The sequence below is a fragment of the Oncorhynchus clarkii genome, chromosome 21, assembly GCF_045791955.1.
Source record: "Oncorhynchus clarkii lewisi isolate Uvic-CL-2024 chromosome 21, UVic_Ocla_1.0, whole genome shotgun sequence".
NCBI classification, from domain to species: Eukaryota; Metazoa; Chordata; class Actinopteri; order Salmoniformes; family Salmonidae; genus Oncorhynchus; species Oncorhynchus clarkii.
This window is the reverse complement of record NC_092167.1, coordinates 16,577,615-16,596,478: the sequence shown is the minus strand read 5'-3', so window position 1 is coordinate 16,596,478 and position 18,864 is coordinate 16,577,615. Positions and strand designations below refer to the sequence as shown.

The 18,864-nt window shown below is 43.4% G+C and overlaps 2 protein-coding genes across 11 annotated transcripts in view; both read left to right on the top strand.

Moving 5' to 3' along the window:
- LOC139378663 (titin homolog) overlaps window positions 1-2,146 on the top strand; it is a 31,097-nt gene extending 28,951 nt beyond the window's left edge. For both annotated transcript variants that reach the window (XM_071121046.1, XM_071121047.1), the window contains one exon: window positions 628-2,146. In XM_071121046.1, coding sequence (XP_070977147.1) covers window positions 628-803 — 176 coding nt within the window. In that variant the 3' untranslated portion in view covers window positions 804-2,146. The remainder of the gene's footprint in view (window positions 1-627) is intronic.
- An 839-nt stretch (window positions 2,147-2,985) lies between these two features.
- LOC139378662 (DENN domain-containing protein 5B-like) overlaps window positions 2,986-18,864 on the top strand; it is a 72,740-nt gene continuing 56,861 nt past the window's right edge. For 5 of the 9 annotated variants that reach the window (XM_071121041.1, XM_071121037.1, XM_071121039.1 and 2 more), the window contains exon 1: window positions 3,035-3,352. In XM_071121041.1, coding sequence (XP_070977142.1) covers window positions 3,244-3,352 — 109 coding nt within the window. In that variant the 5' untranslated portion in view covers window positions 3,035-3,243. Of the gene's footprint in view, window positions 3,353-18,864 lie in introns of all 9 variants that reach the window. The other 4 variants (XM_071121045.1, XM_071121044.1, XM_071121042.1 and 1 more) reach the window with 2 other exon arrangements.

The following is an 18,864-nucleotide window of genomic DNA, read 5'->3' as shown; positions in this document are numbered from 1 at the left end:
TTAGGGTTTAAGATACAGTGGAGAGAAAAAAAAACAAGAGTTTAATTTTTTTTGATAATTGATGTTAAAAGTAAAACAAATAATAAAGAGTTTAAAGTTTTTGCATACACTGAATGGGATATGCAAAATCGGTCAACATTGAGCACTTTTGTCTCCTAAATGTTTTTTTTCTAAATGTTTTGGCACTTCTACCATGGGCAAATATGTATGGAACGTTTCATTCCAATCAAAAGGGGTGCAGTCAAAAAGTGTTTCTAATCAAATGGTTACGACCCATAAAGTATAGAATGAGCTTGGGGAAAAGGTTGATGTACTTGTTCAGAGTGTACAAAACCTTTATTAGAAATCAGCCTCATCGACGAGAACGTCAATACCAACTTGTTGGGTAACTGAAACCCATGAAAGTGTGACTTGTGTTGACTGGGTTGGAATATGTTCTAGCCACGTTTAAAGTATATGCTGAGGCAGTGTTCCCAGGATCCTGTGTACATTGAATAGACTTTTGAACTGAAAAGTTGCCTTACTGCTCCTTCATCTCCACTTGGAAAGCCACTTGCTAGGGGACGGCTACTTCCTACAGTGCTAATGTGAACATTTATCACCTGCTTTCTTATGCTTGCCTCTTAGGTACCTCTCTGAATGCACGCCTCTCTCACGGTCACCATCCAGGTTCCTCTCAGAATGTAAGCACCCATCGTGGTTACCATTCATCCTCCAGCCAAGGGAGAAGAGTTGAGCCAACGGCCAGTCCCCATAGCTCTCCTGTGGGCGGCTGGAACGAGCGGTGGTCAGGAGATTTGTAAGCATATCAGTCGGCTCTGACAGGATACACGAGACGGGCGAACAGTAGTTGATGGCAACTGGCAAAGACAATACTTTTACCTCAAACCTGACATTATTCATATGCTGTTCTTTTTTTAAAAAACTTTAAACATTACAGACAGCCATATTTAGGCTACATTATGCAGTTTACTTTTCTACATGTTTGTATCTGTTTTTAAATGAATAGACATCTGATTTCTCTCCCTATAATAGGTTCGGTTAGCTGTGGTTGAAACCGTCAGACGTATGTTTTATATACCATGCCTTACTGTTACTCTTGACACCTAAGGGTGATTGGTGTCCGGTTACTCGTACTCTTATAGTATTGTTAGAGCGTCATAGTGATTGAATCATCATAGTGATGGTATTGTACATTGTATTAAGTTTGTTTACATTCTTTTTTTATTGACTGTTTTATTGCAGCCAGAACCAAAGCTAAAGGGGAGAAACCAGACTGAGCTTATTGTTTTATGAGATTCTGCAGTCTCATACACAACGAAATGTGTCAATTGTAACATGTTTTTTAACACTGGTGATCAAATGAATCATAGATATCCGTCATCAAATGATATTTGAAGCCATTGTCACTTTGTTTGATGTAGTTCCTTGCACTGGGTTTATAGTTATCTGTGGCCGTAGATGTTGCTTGTAGTTAAATTCAACTACTGCTAATGTTTTGGGTATTGAGGAGTGGTGTGTACTTTACAGGTCACTGGTTTTATACTTCGTCTTAAACATTGGTTGAAATGCCATGTTTGTTTTTGTTTTTAATATATGTCAGTTTTTGTCCGTTTTGATATTGTACTGTTTTATTTTACCTCTGTTTACTGTGTTATGGCACTGAACTAATATATAAATACAGAAAATAGGTTTTTGTTGTTGCCTGTCCTCTCAGACTACACAGCATCCAATGAAGAGAATTATAGTATTATTTACCCTTCACCACCAGCCACACACAGTTACGCCACCAGAAGGAAGCAAAGTACAATGTTAATGTTCCTTTCATTTCAGCCACTCGCTTGTGCAAGGCTTCTCCCTTCTCCTATGTGTTGAGGCTTGAGAGACTCACATAGGTGAATAAATCAGAACAGATAACAGAATCTTCAGTCATGTTTTCTGTTTCTACACAACACTTATTGTGCATTTATTGAAGAAAGCCAAGCGGAAACTGCTGCCTACAAGGGCCAAGGGTGGTGGAGGCCTGTTGAGAATGTATAGAATATATAAGGCATGAGGGTGTGTGGTATATGGCCCGCGTTGTGTCATGCCTAAGAACAGCTCTTAGCTGTGGTATATAAAATAAAAATATTATTGCAATTATAAACTCGTTCCCAAAGTAATTAGAGCAGTACAAATAACTGTTTTGTCATACCCGTGATATACGGTCTGATATAACACGGCTGTCAGCCCATCAACGTTCAGGGCTCAATCCACCCAGTTTATAATAAAATATATCTCTTCACAAGTTGAAAAGTCCTAAACTTACATACTTGATATCAGCTTGCTTTTGTTTCTGTTTCCTCAACCCCAGTTTGTTACTTAATAGACTACAGGATTCTGTACATGGCTGACCTTGCCTGTGGGATTGTAGGGTTCAAATCCAGCCAGTATTCAGCCAATGTAATGGTAGCCTTTCTCTTCTATTCTCCTCCCTTTTCTCCCCTCTCATTTCTCACACTCTGTGACAGGAAGACAGGTTCTCAGCAAGGGGTCATAATATCACACTGTCCTCTGACTGGCTGTAAATGAGCTGTGTGTGTTTTGATCTCAGCTGCACAGGTGTCAGAGGAGAGGCACTGGGCTGTGGAGGAAAATGCCATTCCCAGCACAGTGCTAAAACTCTCATGGTCATTAACCTCACCTCGCCAGTCATTAACCTGAGGAAGTCCATTGTGTATGTTGCATGGGATAGGAATATTGGGGAAATAACAGGCTTAATACTGTATGTTAGGCCCATCTCATGAGATAATGTCCATATGAATAATTTAATTAACCTTAATCAATTCTGAGAAAATTAAACAGACTGCAGAATATTGATTAACATGTAGACAACATACAGTGCACATTATCCACCTAATGTATGTATCAGATTTGGTTTGAATGTCCCGCCCTGCCACGCGTCGAGCCGCCACCCTCGCGAGGCATGGAAGCAAGCACTCACACACTCCGAGCTCGCTCATCCCATTCGGTTCGATCAGTATTGTCTGTGCGACCCGAGAACCAGCAAGTGTTCTCTTCGATATTTCAATCAATTTAAATATATATTTGACGAAGAGTAAACTAATTTAATCTTGCGTCGGAGCACTATTATTCTGCCATTTACAAAGACTAAAGGATAGTTTTAAAACCAGATTAATTATCGCTATGTAGATGTCTCGGTTGGAGTACTAGGAACGGGAGGACGCTGATCTGTGTTCCAAGATGAGTGGGACCAACGCGGCGTCTGGAGCGGCGCCCTGCCGCTTCGCTCACTACTTTGTGATATGCGGAATAGACACCGAAACTGGGCTGGAACCGGACGAATTAGCCGGTAAGATTACTTACTTATTTCAATGAACCTTTTCCCTATGAGGTAACTATACAAAAACAACTGTTTTTTCTTTAACCGGACTATTTCAATTTAAACTAATACACATTAATCTTAGTGACATTATCAGTGAATATCATTTATTTGGAACAAAGTTTACAGTCTCGGAAGGTCATAAATGATGTGCTGTGGTTAAAAACAACATCATTAGGACAATGGCTACAATTGCAGCCTGACTTCACCTTGTTTACATTATTGTAGTCTCTGGTAAGCTGGGTTAAAGGTATTGGGGACATTTCTTCACTTGTTTGTCAGACCTGTCCTTGAGTGAGAAAGCAATGGCTATAATGTCATTATTTCAACGCCAACACTTCTCATGAGGCTGGTGTTTCAGTGCAAAACATTGGAGGCTTTTATGATGTTTTTGATTACAAAGGCTGCTACTAAGGATAATCATTGTTATTTGAATAATAAAATAGTTAACACCCCCATTAACCCGTCCTCTGTCAAGAAGAGCTGAAATTCTATATCTGCACACATTCAAGGTTCAAGCAGCTTTGGACTCGGGTCCTTTCTCTGTTTAGTGAGGCTGTGTGTTTGTTCTGTGCAATTGCAAACTCTAAGTGCTCCTTGTTAACCATGCAGGTCCAGTATTGATTTCAGGGTCGCCCCCTTCAGTTTTGCATCAGTGACTGAACAAAGTGCACAGCCCCCTAAGCACAAAGTAGAAGACCCTCCATCGATCCTCAGCCAGCCCCCCACTGGGCTGCGTTCTGGGGCCAACTGGGCTGCGTTCAGAGTCGCTGAAACACTGCCAAATGGCAGTGCTCTGGTGTTGCAGCATGTTTTTAATTTGTTTGCAGCCTGTTCATATTGAATTACCCGGCAGATTCCGACTCTTATTCTACTGTTGAATATAAACCTTTCCTCTGTGACATAATACTTCTATAGGAAAGGGAGCTTTCTTTGACATTGAGAGCTTTGCACATGTGGTTCTGTTGGATGAGTAGACAATGTTCCCGTGTGGTTGCGTCATACTGTTGTTGCATATGCATACTTGACGGTCTGTGTGTGTGTTCATGGAACAGCCTTACCTGAAGTGAGTGAGCTGTGATTGCTTCTGATTTGAATCCTTTGTCCTTCGGGAAACAGCTCTTCTAGTACTTTCCAAGCACAATACTCTAGAATGGGAGGATTCAGGATTCCTTTAGTTGCGTGTTTTAATCAGACACATTTAGCCTCTCTATGGGGGCAGGATGGTAGGACAGTCAGAGTGCTGTCAGGGTGTTATTTTGTGGCTAATCGTTTGATTCTGTGAGGATTAGTTTATGACACTGTGGGATGTTCCTGTCTCGTCTCTATAAATGTGTGTGTGTGTGTTGTCTCTGTGATTAAGTTGATGTTTCTCTCTATCTGCTTGTGGTTAGGTCTGCATCGGAACCATTTGTTGCCAGTGTGTGTGTTGCACTCAGGCTGTGGCGTGTCGTTGATCCTCAGATGTGACACTGCTGAGCATCCACCACACTGAGACCATATGCCTCCCTGTCTGCTGCCCTCACACTGATCACCCCAACCCTCTGAGCATCTGCCTGTGTGTCTGTGTGAAACTGGGGCACAAGTTAACAGTCGGAGGAGTTGAGCCATCAGCTGTTAGGAAAGGAGAGGAAAGGACTGGGTGAGAGAAAGAGATGGCGTGTCGGAGTGATTCGGTAGAAGAGTGGACAGAGTGATGATGCCAGTGTTGCTGTGGATTTTGATCATTCAGAGACTGTATCTCTGGTGTGATGATTAACAAAGCATTGTGGGACCGAGTTTTAGTTTCTTCAGGGGATTTGCCAAATCTGTCTCCAGACATTAGTTGAGACGCCACCATCTGTCAACTTTACTGTTCTTAATCCCACATACTACTACTACTCAGCGAAGTCTCTCAGGAAGTACTATACCTGTACTTGGGCATTATGGTACAGTGTGTCTACGGGTCTCTGTGATTAGGTTGTGTGTTTGAGGAGTATGGTAGTCTGCTACAACATTTTCTCCGTTGATCTTCTAGTAGTTGTGTGCTGTTGTGGTGGTCCGTTAACGTAGCGCTGTTTATCCACAGACACGGTGGGAAAAGGTCTAGTAGAATCCATTACAGGAGCCATTTGTAGACCGTTATCTCCTCCCCCTCTCCCTCGCCTCTTTCCCCCTCCTCAGCATCCCAATCTCTCCCCAGGGCTTTGTCATCTGCCCTAGTGAACAACTGAACATCGCACACTGACATTAATTTGCAATTCAGATCAGGCTGCTCGGTCCCCCATCACTCTCCTCCCCCACGACACTCCTCAGATGGCCGTGATGGATATCATTGACATCAACATGTCGCCACTCGCTATGGGCTTCTTCTTTCTTATCTGTCGCTATAGCAGCCCACGCTTGACTTGTATCCTGTTTTACAGTGGCTGGTTAGGTCTGGGCTGGTTTCGGTCTGATCCACATTAGGCTCAGGCTCTGCCTTTCTTAAATTGGGCTATGAATGTGGCTATGATTCCCCTCCTTCCACCCCCCTCCCAGTCCCTTTGTGTGGCAGTAGGCCAGTTTCCCCAGGCCCATTGTTCTAGGCACCCGGGCCAGACATCCTCTGGATTTGAATGCATGCGTGGCTGCTGTGTGTGTGTGTGTGTGTGTGGGGGGGGGTAACTTTCCCAGTGGATGCCATCTATTTCCCTAGGTGTGTGTAGTATTTTTACATTCAGTGAGCATGGTAGTACCACACTTTTCGTTGGCTTTGAGCTCCATGCTTGTCCTTCCGAGATGAAACATTTCCAAAGTGGAGGAGAGTTGAAGTGGGTGTCACTCCTATTAAAGAGAGAGTTTGGGATTTTGGCTATGAAGCCCTTTATCTACTATCCCATAGTCAGATGAACTCATGGATACCATTGTTGTGTCTCTGTGTCCAGTATGAAGGAAGTTAAGAGGTACTTTTGCGATCCAATGATAACTAGCGTTAGCACAATGACTGGAAGTCTATGGGAACAGCTAGCATGTTACAAGTGCATCTGATTCTTGGGAGGTAGATAAAAGGCTCCATTGCCAAAATCTCAAAGTATTGCTTTAATGGAGGCACTAAAATAGGAGTCTCACTCACTGACTCACTCATCAGACTCCTTCATCAGAGTCTTGAAGTGGTTTATATATATCCTGGCTGGTGACTAAAGCGACATAAATAGTTCCACTCTAACAGAGGCCCGCCACCAATGTGCTGTTCATTCCCTGTATTCTAGGACCAGGTGCATTGTGGTCCGGGGGGGGGGGGGGGGGTGGCGCTGAAAAGTGAGAAGGGTTGTGTGCTATTTTGGGAGGCGGGGTTGGCACCAGCTGTAGAGGGAAAGCTATTAGGTCAGTTCCATCCTTGTGAGCCTCCCCTCTCCACACCCCTTCCTCACCTCGCACCCCTCACTCTAACCCCCCACTGATGGGAAAGACATCCAGGAAAGCATCCATAAATATGAAATTAAGTCTTACTGATAAACATACTTAAGATACAGCCTGTACCAGTAAATAACAGATTAACAACAGACGTTTAGGTTCGGCTTACAGTAAGCAATCCTGCAATGATGCTATGTACTCCGTCAGGTGAGAATGTTCATTTGTAGTCGTTCCGGTCTTTTTGGAAGGGGTGTGGAAAGGGGAGAGTCTCTCCATTGGCTCCAGGATCCCAGACCTCCTCTTTCTCCCCTATCTTTTATCCCTGTCCATTCATCCTTCCTCCCCATCTCCCTCTTTCATACCTCAGACTCCTCACACCTGTCTGTCATCCTAACTCTCCCACACTAATCTTTCTCCCAGTCACACTCAATTGCACATGGACAAGTGTCTTCCCACTTCTATTCACTGCGTATTATCCTGTTATTACCTATAAAGGATCATGTATGCCATATTTGACACTGACGGATTAAGATGATGGCAGTTAGCCTAGTGGTTAGAGCGTTGGGCCAGTAACCCAAAGGTTGCTGGATCGAATCTCTGAGCTGACAAGGTACAAATCTGTCGTTCTGCCCCTGAACAAGGCAGTTAACCCATTGTTCCCCGGAAGGCCGTCATTGTTCTTAACTGACTTGCCAAGTTAAATAAAGGTTTAAAAAAAGAAGGGAAAAAAGGTTGTCTAAGTGAAATCTTAAGTAATTCAACCCCATTCATAAACTGTGTTGCCTAATACATGCACATATTTACTAGTGTCTGTTTCTACAACTCTATACGTGTCCCTGGAGAGCAGGGGTGTACAAGTGTACTAGTGTTTCTGGTGTAATGACCTACATGTTGATAACGGAATGTAGGCCTGTAGAGACTAGCTAATCTGGGCTGAGGTGGGACAGGGAGTGTCAGAAAGCCCAGTGAAGGAGCCTCACAAAGGGATTTGATGGGCTTTACTGCTGGCCTTGGCCATCTGTCCTCCAGGGGCCAGTCTGGAAGTCAGCACAATGCAGCCCTTGGATAATGCTAATACAACACTGACATATGCTAATGATGACACAGGCCAGCGCTGACGCATGCCCTTGTTGACATATGCTAATGGCCATGTAGGAAACTGATAACATAAACCCATAGGCTAACACTTATGCTAATTCATATTAATAGGTCAACATTGGCTAACACCTTCTGTTCTCTGGTCATGTGACCAAGGGGGTTTCTCTAGACAAAGAGGAGGGGAAGCTAAATGTCCTCCATAGCTTTTAATGGTCACACATTGAATTATTTCTTCTTCCCACTCTCTCTCGTATGAGTTTTTCTTTCGCTCTTTCTTTCTCTATCTCTCTCTCTCTCTCTCCCTTCCTACTCTCCCCCCCTCTCTCTGTCTCTCTCTCTCCACTGTGTAGTGATTTCCTCCATCTCTCTATGCCATCGTCTCCTGTGTGTAGTAGTGTGATCTGTAGCCAGGCCAGTGAGCTAGGCAGTAGGTAGAGCTGTCTATCGGTAGGCTGTGTTAAGCCTGTTAGTTTAATCAATTCAGACAGCTCCTCCAGGCTACACTGAGCAGTGCTCCACGCTTCAACACTAATAACATTTATGCCAAAAAGCAGTGACAATGTCCAGACGCTGAAGTCCAGACGCGGACTGGAATTCAATGGAGAAAAAAACGATTTGTTTGTTTGGTATAGCGCGGGCTACTCTGTCCTTACAGCATAGACTAGCAAGAAGCTCATTAGATCCATGTCAGGGACACTGTCACCATCGTTACCGACATCGATCACTGTCGACCTGTCAAGTGTTTTAAGTTAAAGGTCAGAGGTTAAAAGGTGTAACCGACCCACCTGATCTTGATGGATACCCAGCCTCAGGGAGGAGTGGGCGATAGGTGGGGCTGCTGTTGCTGGGAGCCTGTTGCCACAGTAGCACCATCGGTCCCCCAAACCCCCTCCAATCACACAAATACCCCACGACCAGTCTCAAAACGAGCAGTTGATCACTGAGGACTGAGCGCCCTATTTCACACCACTCCCTGTTTGACCCTTGACCCGGTCTCCCATATGCTCCCTCTCTCCCTGGGCTCAGCAACAGCAGACGTGGGTGAGGGACGAAGAAATTAAAGGAAAATGATACCTAGTCAGTTGCACAACTGAATGCATTCAACCAAAATGTCTTCAATCAATCAATAAAATGTATTTATAAAGCCCTTTTTACATCAGCCGATGTCACAGAGTGCTGTACAGAAACCCAGCCTAACTGGGACAGGGAGTTGTTGTTTTGGTAAGGCCAGCCAGAGGCTTAACGTTATTTATACTGGTGGCCTTAGGAGCCTTGTTTAGATAGTGGTGTTCAGTGTTAGTAGGCTATTGATGAAATCACATTTCTGTGGCTATAAGCTTCTAGCAGATTCTCTTACAGCTTTTGTAGATTGATTGTTCTGAAGTGACACTGACTGTGTTGCTGCTTTTCTGTCGCCTTTTCTTCCACTTTGTCTTTTTCTTCTACACTAAAATGACTCTCGGTCCACAATGGGTACTAGGTAAAAAATATTAATGGTGATCGGAAGGTAATGTGTGTGTTGTCGTCGGTTATTTTTGAAGTGCCACCTTTTGTCAGTTACGGATCATGTTTACTGTTTAATACCTCTGAGGTTTGTGGTGTTCCATATAACGCAGCTCTTTGTATGAGCGGGCCTGTCTTCATCCTGTGGGTAAAAACTACGTTTCTACATCTCTGGAGGTTAAACAACATACAGTGCCAGTCAAAAGCTTGAACACACTTACTCATTTTTCTTTATTTTTAAAAATATTTTCTACATTGTAGAATAATAGTAAAGTCATCAAAACTATTAAATGACAGATATGGAATCATGTAGTAACCAAAAAAAAGTGTTAAACAAATCAACATACCCTTCGCCTTGATGATAGCTTTTGCACACTCTTGGCGTTATCTCAACCAGATTCATGAGGTAGTCACCTGGAACGCATTTCAATTAACAGGTGTGCCTTGTTAAAAGTTACTTTGAGGAATATCTTTCCTTATTGCGTTTGAGCCGATCAGTTGTGTTTTGCCAAGGTAGGGGTGGTATACAGAAAATAGCCCTATTTGGTAAAAGACCAAGTCCTTATTATGGCAAGAACAGCTTAAATAAACCAAGAGAAATTACAGCCCTAATTACTTTAAGACATGAAGGTCAGTCAATCTGGAAAATTTCAAGAACTTTGAAAGTTTATTCAAGTGCAGTCGCACAAGCCATCAAGCGCTATGATGAAACTGGCTCTCTTGAAGACCGTCACAGGAAAGGAAGACCCAGTGTTACCTCTGCTGCAGAGGATAAGTTCATTCGAGTTACCAGCCTCAGAAATTGTAGCCCAAATAAATGCTTCACAGAGTTCAAGTAACAGACACATCTCAATGTCAACTGTTCAGAGGAGACTGTGTGAGTCAGGCCTTCATGGTCAAATTGCTGTAAAGAAACCACTACTAAAGGACACCAATAATAAGAAGAGACTTGATTGGGCAGAGAAACATAAGCAATGGATATTAAACCTTTGGAAATCTGTCTTTTGTTCTGGAGTCCAAATTTGAGAATTTTGGTTCCAACCGCCGTGTCTTTGTGAGACGCAGAGTAGGTGAATGGATGATCTCCGCTTGTGTGGTTCCCACCGTGAAGCATGGAGGAGGTGTGATGGTGTGGGGGTTCTTTGCTGGTGACACTGTCTGTGATTTATTTAGAATTCAAGGCACACTTAACCAGCATGGCCACCACAGCAATTTGCAGCGATACTCCATCCCATCTGGTTTGCGCTTAGTGGGACAATCATCTGTTTTTCAACAGGACAATGACCCAAAACACACCTCCAGGCTGTGTAAGGGCTATTTGACCAAGGAGAGTGATGGAGAGGTGCATCAGATGACCTGGCCTCCACATTCCCCCGACCTCAACCCAATTGAGATGGTGTAAGGGACATTTTAGTGTTTGTGCTATTCTTATAACTAATAATATTCTTAACTCATTTTTGTGTTCTCTTCATGTGCTGTTCTGTAAACCGATGTCTGTGTTCATGCAAGTGGTTGACTGTACAAATCACACCTATCAGCAGCTGCAATTTGGCAGTACGCCCAGACATTGTTTGAGAGCGAACGACCGTGTTTTGAGAACGAACAAAAGAAATCTCAGTTTCAAGGTCTCAGCTTAGAGAGAAAGAATACTTGTGAGGTGTTGGTCTGTCACATCTGTTGGTCTGTTATGTTATGTTTGTCTGTCATGAAACAGTATTGGTCGGTCACATGAATGAAACAAAACGGTAATGATGAATTAATTATGCTAAATAATGCAAAGACGACTGTTGGAACTGCCCCGAAGAGTTTTCTGACAGACGTGTGTACTATGGTGCATTGTGCAGCGTGTACTATGGTGCATTGTGTTGGTTGGAACCTCTCCAGCGCGCTGACAAATAGACGATGATTCATTTAAGATTGACTTTGTGTTCCTGTGTTAGGATTTCCACGACAATGGTTTGGGTTGAGTGCTCAGTATATGTGGGAACTCCTTCAAGACTGTTGGAAAAGCATTCCTCGGCTACCTGGGGCAGCAGGTAGCCTACTGGTTAGGGCGCTGGACCAGTAGCTGAAAGGTTGCTAGATCAAATCCCTGAGCCGACAAGGTAAAAATCTGTTGTTCTGCCCCTGAACAAGGCAGTCTTGTTCTGCCCCTGTTCCAAGGATGTCATTATAAATAAGAATTTGTTCTTAACTGACTTGCCTAGTTAACTAAAGGTTAAATATTTGTTTAAAGCTGGTTGAGAGAATGCCAAGAGTGTGAAAAGCTGTCATCAAGGCAAATGGTGGCTATTTGAAGAAATATAAAATATATTATGATTTGTTTAACACTGCTTTTGGTTCTACAATGTAGAAAATAGTTCTAAAAAATAAAGAAAAATCCTTGAACGACTGGTACTGTATGTTTGTGAGGCGGTCAGCATATGGAAATGTCACTATCTGACATTTCACTCTCTCTGTTTCCATCAGTTATTATTATGCCGCTATCTGTGTCCAAACAGTACTGGCAGAGAAGCCTATTGACTAGGAACAAATGATCTGCCATAATAGAAGTGAGAGCCACAGGAATGTGCTGTCAATCACTGTCACCAAATATTGTAGCTTTACACTTTGAGGAGAAGAGACTAGTGGAATAACTATGCCTCAATAATCCTCATCTGACATTGAAATGACTGGAGTGTTGTGTGACACTCTTCTCTTGTTGGACAAGACATGGATGCTCTTAAAAGCCACTATGGCTGTGATTGTTCTAGGAATATGTCCCCTTTGGAAGGGATTGAAGATGGACTTGAATAGACACTGTAGAGTGCCATTGTTATATTGTCAATCTCAAGAGCACTTGAAGACTTCCTGTGGTTTTCTACAATGAGTCAGTCTGTACACTCTGCTCAACTATGAGAATCTTGGATGTATGTTACATACAAGTCAATGTCAGTTAAGCCACAATATATGACAATCAGTGGTAGCCTATCCTAGCCTGACTCCTATCAAATCCAATTTTGTACTTCGAAAACGCCGCTTCACCCCGTGTGTTCTGGCTCTGGCCCAACTCATTGGTTTCTGGGACCAATTGGATGGCCCGAATGTGTTCGTATTTGGTGAAGGGTTGGGGAGTATGGTAATATCCAAAAACAAACGTCAGTGAACGTGGCATAGCATTTGAACGGAGAAAGGAGTCTGGGTAGCCAGGCAAAGCCTACCCGGTACATGTAGGCTCCCGAATGGCGCAGCGGTCTAAGGCACTGCATCGTAGTGCCAGAGGCGTCACTACAGACCTTGGTTCAATCCCGGGCTGTATCACAACTGGCCATAGGGTAAATAGATATGCCACAGGGAGAGATAAATAGATATGCCATAGGGAGAAAGAATGAGAGGGTTACAGACGGTGAAGGGAGGTGGGGACTCAGGGAGACAGGCAAGAGAAAGTCATCTCTTGGGAGAATCAAATGAGGGAGAACAGAGAAGAGGTGGAGAGAATTTATGAAGGGCAAGAGAGGGATAGAAATGCAGAAGAAGAAAGATGCTGCTGGATGAAAGCGAGGGGGAAAGTCCCTGTCAGATGAAGAGCTGTGTGTGATTTAATGCACGCTGGTTCATTTCCATCAATCACAGGATGATAATAATACTACATCGCCCAGCGTCCCTAGCAACACGGGTCGCACCGTCAGCAGAACAGCACCCGGCGGCCTCCTCATAATAACGTTCCGCTGTTATATCAGGGGCGCCGGCTGTAAATCTCCTTACGTAACTAACACCCGATAGCCATCACCACGGCAGCCATCCAGGGCAGTCTCCCATGATAGATTACAGCCCAGGGTAGTGGTAGGCTACAGGGGTGCTGGTGGTGCCTTGCGACAGGGCCATCCCAAGTGTAAGGCCATGCTACTGGACAGTCAGGGATTATTCATGTTGCGCAAATCAGAACATTTAAGAGCTGAAATGTATTTCTTACGTAATTTCTGTGTGCCAGCCAGACAAGTTGATGAATGAGAAGAGAAGCATGTTTTTATAGAGATTGCTAGAGTGTGTTATGTTCACAGACATGCAATATCTGTGGGCTTAGTGTGGCAGATGTGGTTTTAGAGCCCTTTTCTCATCTGTGATTCTGTCCAACAAGCATTTTTATGTCATGTGTTAAAAGGGAAAATGCTATTGCAACCTCTTTGTAATAAGGAATTGAGACCAAAAGCTCAAGAGAAGTTTCAAGTGTTTAATACCAAGGTATGCACTCAGCTGACTGTATCATTTAGAAAGTTCACAAAGCATCTTATACTCTTCCCTCCTTTTGGTCACCCCCCTCTTGTAGGTGTCACCTCCCCAGCTATACATTTTATGACCCCAATGAGTTTCCCTCCTTTAGCCTGTGGAATGTCCATGCTTCTCTCTTTGTTTAGCCAGATGTCAGAATCACACCTCGTCCATCTTCTGTTCTGGGCCTGACCCTGCTCTCTGATCCTAGGCAATTTCCCCTTATCTGATTAGGTCAGCCTTTCTAAATTAGTATACACACAGTTTCATTGCCTGAACTCCATTCATACTCACAGTAATCATTCACTCAACTACAGTTTAACTCGAAAAACGTTACATTTTATTAGAATCCGTCAAATGTCAACGTTTCTGAATCTCTATTTTAATATCGGTTTTAAATGTACTTAGATAGGTGATGGATGTTTAGATACATTTGAGAGAATTTGTGAATATATTTGAAGAGCTCCAGTGTAGCCGACAGTAAAGTTGATTCAACGTCTTGATGGAGACTAAAGCCGAGTCACATTGGCTGTCCAGTAGGAAAACGACAACCTCCAACAAACAAGCAGGCCCTCGGAACATTCCAGAACATCTAGTCGCCACGACAACCCCCAGAATATGAATCTAATTGGTTGACAGTATGGTCTGCTAGGGATTAGTTGGAAGGCTTTCTCTGTTGTGGCTGCTGGGATGCGATCTTTTCAACATGATGTGTGCCTTCGACAGAGTGTGGGTGTGTGTGTTTATGTCTGTCTGGTGATGCTTAGCTGGCCGGTCATGTCGACTTTGTTCTTTGACCGAGCTCCAACTCATCCGGCGACCTGTGCCCTTTGATGAACCCGCTGGGTAAACAATATGTGATCGCAATCAGATAGGACACATTGATCTCTCTCTGTTTCTCTTTCCCTCTCTCTGTCTCGCTCTCTCTCTGTGTCTTGCACAGGACATTGACACGCGTGTGCACACACACACGGTCCCCAGGCTGTCCCTACAAGTCTCATGTTGACAGACTCTGCTACTCTCTCTAAGGGTTCCTCAGTGGCCTACAGATACACCCCCATGATAAAGACATGTAATAAGTAGCTCCGGGGGGCGGTGTCACGGCAGTCATAAAGACTGTGGGTAATCATTGGCTAGGACTGTCTCTTCCCCGTCACATGTTGATGATTCATTCAGAGCGGCGATTATGGAAAAGGATGGCGCAGAGAGGGACAATGGGCTGGCAATGCAGGACTAGCGCTAACAAAGAACCCTGTCTGTTCTAGCCATTCTGTTTCTATGTAAAACATACATTATACCTCTGCTGTCTGCTCCATGGAAATATAATTAATGATCTGCTGACAGTAGTGATGTGGTGGATTGTCCTTGTGTAGGCTACCTGTACAATGAAGTGGCAAGCACTGAGCATTCCAAATTTGTGAGTGTCTACAATGAATTAAATTTAATCAGATGTTCTCTTTTATTGGTGTTTGTATTGTCTGATGATGAGGATAAATAGTAGGACTCTTGGTGTTTAGTGAAAAGGCTCAGACGGATGTTCTGTTCAGTGTGTCAGATTAGGACTGCACCACTGTTAACATTAACTGAATATCTCAGAGAGAGATGGGGAGGGATGGGGGGGAGAGATGGGGAGGGAGAGAAAGAGAGATGGGGGAGGGAGAGAAAGAGAGATGGGGAGGGAGAGAGAGAGAGAGAGGTGAGGGAGGGAGAGAGAGAGAGGTGAGGAAGGGAGGGAGAGAGACGGGGAGGAAGGGAGGGGAGAGACGGGGAGGAAGGGAGGGGGAGAGACGGGGAGGAAGGGAGGGGGAGAGACGGGGAGGAAGGGAGGGGGAGAGATGTGGAGGAAGGGAGGGAGAGAGAGATGGGGAGAGAGAGAGAGTTTGAGAGAGAGAGTTTGAGAGGGAGGGAGAGAGAGTTGGGGAGGAAGGGAGAGAGAGATGGAAAGTGAGAGAATGAGGCGGGTAGAGTGCACAAGAGGGCAAGGGCAGAGCATGAGATTAAAAGAGCATCCAGGCTTGTGATGAAAAATAACATTGAGGAATAGCTTTTAGATTTTTGTCTTCGTGCAAGCCCCAGTCTTGGTTTGATATATCCTGTAGGGAACCGTCAGTCAGTAGCAGTGTCTGGCAGCACAGATTAACCTCAGTCACTGGGTTCTATTTTTACTCACATTGGGCTTGTCTCAAATGGCACCCTATTCCCAAAATATTGTACCACTTTTGACCAGGGCCCATATGACTTTGGTCCAAAGTAGTGCACTTTATTGAAAATAGTGCCATTTGGTATGTAGACATTCACACTGCTGGAGGACTGTGATTCTATGCTGCGAATGCTCTTTTCTGTAACACACACTCAGCAAAAGAAAAAGCTCCTATATCGTGACAGTATAGATTAGTTTGGTGTTGAGGAGTTGGACTGGAGTTTCTAATGAGAGCGCTTCCATTGAGAAGAGGAAAGTAGGAGGGAGGGGTTGGATGTGATCAGTTTCTTTTCTCCTGCTTCTTAGAAATGTGTTTAATCTTGTAATAGACCTAAGTCCATGACTTGCGAGACTTTAGAATGATTCGGTATTTTCCTATCTGACAAATGTACTGGTCAAAATCTGACGGAGACCTTCTCAGTTGAGTCATTCTGCGTTCATTTCAGTTGAAATATCTCGCTGCTCTTGGCTCTCCGAACCACCTGCTCTCCATTGAGAGGGAATTGGCTGGAGTCTGTAATACTCCGCTGTTAAAATGAGAATGGATTGGAGTGTCGAGATTGTGAGTGAACAGTAGTAGCTACTTTATATGTGGATGGGCGTAATCTCCCTCCAGCTGTTAAACATTTATCAGGGCAAACGCCAATGTCATTGTGTGTTGTCCTGGATGAAACACAAAGCGTAAATCTCTGTTCTCTGACAGCCTCATTTCCCCACCCAGGGAAATAAGCTCTTTTGTTGTACCTAACTCTGCTCTTCTTTGCTTAATTTGTGTCCGTCTGTTGGCCGCACTGACCGAGCTTGTTACAAAAGGCACTATGCGTTAGGTACCCTGGTTGCACCTGTGCTGATCAAGACCGTAAACGTCAGACTGACTACCTAGAGGCAGTCTGTCCGTGTTCTCTGTAGTGTTAGGTTCTTAATTATCAGAGTAAATAACTCACGGACTCTAGAGAAGCTCAACCAAGTTGAATTCTTCCCAAAGGGTCGACACAGCTGTAATTCAGACACAGACCTGACTGCCCCCGTGGTGGTATACCCCACTTCGGATGGAGTCTCCTCCTTATCTCTAAACACTGCATCATTCTTGCTAGGCAGGGAGCTAAGTGACATGATCCTTCAACGGTTTCTCCCCTTATCAGTACTGCTACATGCGACCGTGTTCCCTGCACTCAACACATTCCAAGCTTAGTTGCACCCGCTATATACCTTCCTCCTTACCACCCTTAACTTCTGGTGTAGACCTTCTAAACCTTAGCACTCAATCAGTGACGTGAATAAGTATATTTTATGTGTGTTTCAGTTCATCTTTGTGATGGCCTTGTTTTTATGTGTTATATGCTGTAGGTTACATTAAGATGAATGTGACAGTAGACCATAGCAAAGGGCTGTGCTGAACTATTCAGAGTGAACATAGGTTATTCCCATACGTTAAGGTTAGGGTTAGGGGTGGTGCTGTCTGTTAACCTTTGATAGTATTCATTGTAGCGCTTGTGTAACATGGATCAAGTCAACCCTTGACCCTCAATGGATCAGCAACACTAACCACGACTCCAAATTACTTTTCCCCCAGTTCAGGAGCAACCGTTCTCTTTATGAAAGCCTTGTTATAGGGTGCATCTTTTGACCAATGGGCAAAATTGTGTAGATAATCCTCTAAGAAAACCAAAGGCCCACACTTTGTCTCCTATCATAATCCATTCAAAGTTATTGGAGTTGTTTCCCTTGTAGGGTGACCAGTAGTGCTGAGCGATTAACCAAAATAAAAAATTTTTTTGGGGGGCCCAGGTTTTTCTGGGCCCACCGTGTCATTTCTCTAGGGAGAAATCAAATCATTCACGAGAGAGTGGGATGCTGAGCTGAAGGGAATTGTGGTTTTCATTTAAGCAAATATACTCAGTCAAGTTCAGCGCAGAAACTACTATGACCATAATCCATTGCGCCTGTTTTTTTCTGTCTCTGACAGAGATGGATACACTTGTACGCCTGCTACATTAGGTTAAATTCACACACCGCATGAGAGAGGAAAAGTACACAACACAACGACGAGAGAGAGGGATAGAGACAGTTCGTGAAAGTATGCCTTAGCTACTTTGAAAAACTAGCAAAATGATGGTTGGGCAGCTCTGCAGCATGCTTAGGCAGGCTAGCCCATCTAAATAGGATGACTAGACAGTGAAGTATGGGGAGCAGAGAGAATGTTGGCTGGCTGTCTGGCTGCTGCCTGAGCAGAGATGAGATGATGATGGAATAAAAAACAATCAAGTTATTAAATAAAAACAAAATATTTAATTAATTCTTAGTAATTTCCTATTTTTCGATTGCTGTCTACTCGATGTGGACCTGACCGAGACAATGGAATATTTTCAATGTTTTGGCAGTTGATTGTAATGTATTGCAATTGAACTATTTTTAGCATTGGAATTTCCATACATTTGTCATTATTTAATAATGCATTTAATGTTTGTTTTTTTATTATCGAAACAGAAATCAAAAAACGTGCTTTTAAAAAAAAATGATCGAACCAAAAACGAATTGACTTTAAAAAGCACTAATCAATGGAGGCTAGATGAAAAAAGTGGTAAAAAATTCTGAATCCACAGGACATAAAACAATATAGAGGGAAGATGGAGACATGTAGTATTTTAATATACAAGTTTCATATTAATTCTAAAGATTTTTCACGAAAGATACCTTAACTCTGTGAAATTGTTATTTTTTTTTATTTGAAATGTCAACGGAGCACTGAGCATATACCAATCATTTTATTTTCAAAGCCTTTTACATTTAATTCAGCTTGTCATGCTAATTTAGCATTTTGCGACCCTTGGAAACAACTTCGAAGACGACGACCACTAAATGTGAAATCCTCAAAAGTTGTTTAGGAGAAACCGGCACTGCTATATCAACAGAGCTCGGTGCTTATTATCGGATGTATTAGGTTACGGAATAATCATATTTGTCTTGGTAAAATTTATTTTATAACATAAAGTACACTTTTGTCACCAATGCGTGTTTTCACAACCTGCTTGTAATGGAGACAGATGGACTGTTGTAT